This window comes from Sinocyclocheilus rhinocerous, unplaced genomic scaffold (assembly GCF_001515625.1).
Source record: "Sinocyclocheilus rhinocerous isolate Xijiao unplaced genomic scaffold, SAMN03320098_v1.1 scaffold3254, whole genome shotgun sequence".
Classification (NCBI taxonomy): domain Eukaryota; kingdom Metazoa; phylum Chordata; class Actinopteri; order Cypriniformes; family Cyprinidae; genus Sinocyclocheilus; species Sinocyclocheilus rhinocerous.
Window position 1 is genome coordinate 134,085 of NW_015652273.1, and position 6,585 is coordinate 140,669.

At 37.6% G+C, this 6,585-nt stretch overlaps 1 protein-coding gene across 1 annotated transcript in view; it reads right to left on the reverse strand.

Moving 5' to 3' along the window:
* Positions 1-6,585, reverse strand: part of LOC107714274 (leukocyte tyrosine kinase receptor-like) — a gene marked incomplete at its 5' end in the record, with an annotated part of 255,294 nt that overhangs the window by 44,527 nt on the left and 204,182 nt on the right. Inside the window, one exon of the mRNA XM_016520089.1 lies at positions 6,392-6,486. Within this exon, the coding sequence (XP_016375575.1) occupies positions 6,392-6,486 (95 nt within the window). The remainder of the gene's footprint in view (positions 1-6,391; positions 6,487-6,585) is intronic.

The window sequence follows — 6,585 nt, forward strand, 5'->3', positions numbered from 1 at the left end:
GTTTTTTTTTTTCAGGGTTGGAGCTGAACTCTGCAGGACTGCGGCTCTCTAGGACCGAACTTGCCTACCCCTGATCTAGACCATGTGTACAAACCTAAATCACTGAGTTGCTGCCTTGTGATTGGCTGATTAGAAATTTGCGCTAATGAGCAGTTGAACAGATGTATGTATATATGTATTTGCCATTTTTATCTATATTAATTGAAAAGGGAGGACCAAAAATCATGGTGAGAAAAAGATCATAAAATACTCTACTAAAAATAATATACTGTACAATACACACAATTGTTACTTTTTATGAAATAAACTCTTCCAGATGAAAGTGTTATACTTGGCAGTCATCCTATATAGAAATCGAACCACTTGTAGTGTAGTTCATTGATTTTTGTTGATCACAACGTTATTCTTTTGTTTTGCACTGCTCATTTGCAGTCTAGACACGGTGTCATATGCGATGTGACTGTCTTAGGGAAGGGCGAGGTTTTTCAGTTGGATTTGTCAATGCATAAATGAGATAAATAGAATAATGCACGCCACTTATGTGCTTTCAAATGAAGCATAGAGTATACATTTAAAAAGTGACATTCTACATTTTACTTTCAAAAATGGACATAATACGCTACTTGTAATGCATTACCTATAACATTAATGTGTTGTAACCACTAGGCCATGTGATGTCTCTGACTATTCATGTATTTTTAATTCCACTATGGATGGCAAGTTATGAGTGGTTTGACTGCAGCAGCACACACTGCAGTAGACAACTTTGGCTGGTGGTCAAATACAAGATTTCTTGAACTATGGAAGAATTGTAATCCTTTGATCCAGGGAGAACTGTCACTCAGCAGTTTTTTTTTTTTTTAAATCTGCCAGGACAATCATAAAACTGTTTAGTCATCGCTCTTCAAATACTCCAATATGTCTCCATATCCTACTGGCCAGTTGCAATATTTGCATGGTGGGTCTATGATAATCCAAATCCTAGAATGACCTTAAGACCTTACTCTGGAAAAAAAAAAAAACCTTTAAATATAAAAAAGTAAGTCATCTTTCCGAAATTGTCTAAAAATGTCTGTATTTGCTGCCATCTCTTCATTTTACTCATCAGTGCTGCACACACAGGTTGATATAGAATAGTGCCCATTTGAAATAGTGTGTGGGCTGTACTGATGTCACTTTTATTGATAGTGAGAGTAAAGAATGGATATGAAATAATGGGGCTAATTCGATTAGGAAATGATGCAAGTCAGACTCAAACTTGTGTTCCTTACATCAGAACCAAGGCTCAATGTGTTAAGGCTGTGCTAGGGCACAGCTCTGTTTTGTGTTAGTATTCTAATCTCATATGTACCCTGGAGGTCTGAATGAATTCAGATGAAGCTGGAAGTCAGACCTGTTTCCTGCCCACTGTCAGTTTCTCTTAAGGGGGATGTCAGATGAGGACTTTTATATGCGTGCTTTGTAGTCTACATAGCAGTACTTATTGGAGAGCTGCAGGGAGAACGATAAATCAAACATGTGCAAACTTGTAAAATTCTCTTGACACAATTATAGGCAAGAATACATGGAAATTGCAGCTACATCTGTAAGCTTGAAAACTTAAGCCACACTTTAAAAAATATATGGATTCCATTGCATTGTATGACAAAATATCAAACAACAAAGTGTCACCTGTAAATATTAATGTATGAGGTCAGTTTTCTTCATGTTCACTCTACCAAATGAAAAAGCAGTTAAGTTACATCTAATTAAGTCATGAATCTCTTGATGGTGCAGGCTGATGGTCCTTAATGCAATCTGCTAGCTGTCACATCATCAGTTCATGGCAGAAGCTGATTGGTCTCTGCTACATCTACAGCCAATGAGCTTGCTGCCTAACATTTAGGTTGTTTGGTTCTATGTTTGCTGTAAGCTAGACTTCAATTTCCCCCAGCTCCACTCGTATAGACCTAATATGGGTCATTTTATGTATGCTAGCTGTGTAACAGCACTACATCTTACATGTTCACAGCTGTTTATCTGAGGATGTATTGCTAGTAGCAAATCTTTTGGGGCTGCTAAAACTGGGATGGAAATAAATTAAGGGAACTTAAACACACAACATGCAGCACATGAAAAACATTGACACATTTTCTTGAACTACTCTGAACAAAATTATAAACGCAACACTTTTGTTTTTGCCCCCATTTTTCATGAGCTGAACTCAAAGATCTAAGACTTTTTCTATGTACACAAAAGGCCCATTTCTCTCATCTATTGTTCACAAATCTGTCTAAATCTGTGTTAGTGAGCACTTCTCCTTTGCCGAGATAATCCATCCACCTCACAGGTGTGGCATATCAAGATGCTGATTAAACAGCATGATTATTGCACAGGTGTGCCTTAGGCTGGCCACAATAAAAGGCCACTCTGAAATGTGCAGTTTTACTGTATTGGGGTTCCGGGGGGGTCCGAAAACCAGTCAGTTTTGCCTCACGCAGTGCAACACATCTCCTTCGTATAGAGTTGATCAGGTTGTTGATTGTGGTCTGTGGAATGTTGGTCCACTCCTCTTCAATGGCTGTGCGAATTTGCTGGATATTGGCAGGAACTGGAACACGCTGTCGTATACGCCGATCCAGAGCATCCTAAACATGCTCAATGGGTGACATGTCCGGTGAGTATGCTGGCCATGCAAGAACTGGGATGTTTTCAGCTTCCAGGAATTGTGTACAGATCCTTGCAACATGGGGCCGTGCATTATCATGCTGCAACATGAGGTGATGGTCGTGGATGAATGGCACAACAATGGGCGAGTGGCCTTTTATTGTGGCCAGCCTAAGGCGCACCTGTGCAATAATCATGCTGTCTAATCAGCATCTTGATATGCCACACGTGTGAGGTGGATGGATTATCTCGGCAAAGGAGAAGTGCTCACTAACACAGATTTAGACAGATTTGTGAACAATATTTGAGAGAAATAGGCCTTTTGTGTACATAGAAAAAGTCTTAGATCTTTGAGTTCAGCTCATGAAAAATGGGGGCAAAAACAAAAGTGTTGCGTTTATAATTTTGTTCAGTGTATGTTTTCGGGTTGCAAATCAGAGCAATTCTCACTGGACAACATAATATCTGACTCCAGCTGCCAGATACATTCATAATATTTAATCTTGAGGCTAGATTTTTATATATATATATATATTTTTTTTCTTTCTAGTAACTGCTGATTGAGTCCAAATTATAAGCCTGGACTCTTCGCAGACAGTAGGTCAAACTGAAGCTTTGCATGGTTTAAGATTCAATCTGATTGGGACAAAATCAAGACAAATATATTCAACATAACTTTGGACATTCTTTATCTCCCTTTGTCTACAATTCAGTATTCCAATATCTCCATTCAAATGGCATCTCTGGCACATATAATTCCTGTGAGATACATTGGAGAGTTCCACTCATGTTGCTGAGAAAGCAGGGTATTCCAAGTCGCTCGTTAGGGAAACACCAAACCATCGCTGAGCAGCTGGCATTGTCATAAAAGCAGCACTGGGTGATTTTTATGAGGTTTGGGCACCACAGGTAGAGTCGTAGAATGACAGAGTCTGGGTATAAAATCGTAAAAAAAAAAAAACACTAATATGACTTTCCTGGCAGCTTTTTTTTTTCATCACAGGCTGCCGCTCTGGGTAGGCTATGCAAATTTTATTATTGATATGGCTGCCTGTTCCGAAGAGGAAACTAATAAAAACAGGATAAGAGAGTCTGCCACCATACCAAAGCCAGGAAATAGAGGTAAACACCCACATAGCAAATCCAATGCCATCTGCTTCAATTGGAGAAGAGTGAGATGAAGTTACGGCCCTTACAGGAAAGACACACAACAATAGAACTGTTCAATCTATTTATCACCACATGACAGAGACCACGCCCACAGCAAAATTGGTTTGTGCAGTTTTTTGCAGTAGAATGTTACCACAACCTCATCACAGTGGTAGTCCTACTGGAGCCATCTGGGGTTAAGAGCCTTGCACCATGAAACAATGTTGATAGATCATAGCTTGTGATTTGTGGGGATAAAAGCAGCCTTCTGGTTACCAGCTCTGAGCTTTAACCACTAAACCAGGGCTTTTCAGCTCCAGTCCTCCAGGCTTCAAGGCCACTGTCCTCCAGATTTTAGTTTCAGCATTCAGACATGTTGAGCATTTCTGCATCTGTTACAGAATTTTAATGAATTAGCAAGTTTTAGGTATTTTATTAAGCATTAACTTTGAATAAGTGGTCTCTGCTTAGTAGAATATTTGGATATTTAGTATTAAGTAGTAGCTTAGCCGTTTTATTTATATTTAATTTGCCTTTTTAATTAAGTTTTTTTTTTTTAGTTTTTTAAAAATAATGTGTGTGTCTATATATATTTAAACACACACATACACATACGTAAATACATAATTATTATTATTATGTTTTTTTTAATTTTATTTCTAACTTAGTTTACAAATAGTTTGTTTTTCTTTATAGTTTAAAAATGTTGACAATGATGGAAATGTAGGTGTTTATATTAAAATCTCACTAAGACTAGAATAACTTTTAATTTTTTAAAAACTGAATTAACAATGATGATTCTCTAGGAGAATCTTAATTATAGTCTACTTTCATTCATTGTTATTTCATGATCATTCATACTACATTCAATAATGTTAAGTTATACAACATCAATAAACATTTATACACAAAAATTAACATTAACCAAGAGTAATAAATGCTGAGATAGTATTATAATTTGTTACTTGATGATAGCCATTGCATTAACTAAAGCTAACAAATACAAGCTTATGGTAATGTGTTTACCAAAATCCCTTGTATTCCTCATTTTGGTATCGTTGGCAATTTGAGCATAGTTTATGACACCGAGACTAAATTTCTCCTGTAACTGAAGGAGGTTGATGTCACATTACTTCAGCATTATTTTTTTTCCTCCGGAGAAAAAAAATCTAAGATTCATCCATTCTATCTCATTGCTGTAGGAAAAACGACTGATCTTGTGTGGTTTTTCTATCCTACGGGCCTTGTCCCCATATTATGTAGCTTGCACCAAATTTTAAACAATTACATTTTAAACAAATCAGTCATGTCAACGATACACAATGCTTACCCATGGAAACAATGCTGGATGCTTAGACTGCCACCCCTAGTGTGATGATGTATAACTATAATATTTCATTTAGGCAGGGAATGAGGGCATAATGTATAACTCTACACATTCCGAAGTGTCATCGGAAAGGGAAATGGCAGAGAGGATGGAATAAATGGCAGCCGCAGTGCTGCCGTGTCGAATCGATGTCTGGCAGAAAATGGCGTCAGATACAAATTGCTGGGCAAATATTTCATGGAGCAAGTGAGCCATTCAACATCAGTGGCACTCTCTCTCATGCCAACGGAGAGAGATTAGGACGCTTTGTGAAGCGCTCAGATCTTATAAAGATATATATCTCATCGTGTCTAATGATGCTTTAAAGTCATCACACTGTGAGGATTAAAGTCCCAGCCATCAAGAGAGAATATTCCCTGCGCATATTATTAATGTATGTTCAGGTTAAGCTGTCTGCTTTGCTGTTTATTACTGGTCCTTAATGCAAGGATACATTATTGAAAGCTAAAACAAACTGGAATTATAAATTAATATGTTTTAAACAGCACAACAAACAACTGTAAAGCCCTATGCACTCCTTCTGGGAAGTAAACCACTTTTTCCTCGCACTGTTGCCAGGGTCTACAAGGGCACATATATGAGTCAGTGCCAAGTTGATTCGATCTGCCAAACGCTGAATCAAACGCATTGGTTCTTTCAAAGAAAAAAGTGAGACACCATAAGGATTACAAATAAATTATCTTATCCTGTTTAATCCTAGAGGTTTGCATTAATGATTCCAATTCCTTTTCTTTTCCCAGCTGCGCAATATCCTATGCTGATCTCCTTCAAATCCCTCTAAAGAGCCCTCTCAGTCGCCTCACAGTTTCGTGCACAATCAAAATGTGGAACTCAAGAGGATGCTTTTCTTATCAATGTCCTCTTAGGTCTTAAAGGTCTTGTCATTCTTGTGTCATCATTGACCTGGCAATTGATTTAACATGTCAGAATCGCTGTACAAAGAGTTGATTCCAGCCTCAGCAGAACATTCGGAAAGTCCTGTATACAAACCTTAAACATTGCAAGCCAATTCATTTTCACAATTCACCAATTCCAATTCATTTTCATATACATGTGCATTTACATGTAGTCCGAACAAAACTACCAGTCACTAAAACAACGAGTGGATGGTTAACGCTTACATTAATTATTTCTTATTAAAATGGTTACATCTCGTATATCAGGATAGAAAATGGTAGATAATGAATAAAGAAAAGCTGTAGTACTTACTTTCAAGGAAGCATTCCATGCTCAGAGTGAAGTTATCCACAGCAAATGCAATTCCTGCACTGGAGGAAATATCAGCACTGAACTGCAGGTAGAACCTGAATGTGTGACAGAGAAAATTAAAGATACATTAAAGAGAGTGAGAATATTTTTCACACACACACACACACACACACATATACACTATATATACAGTA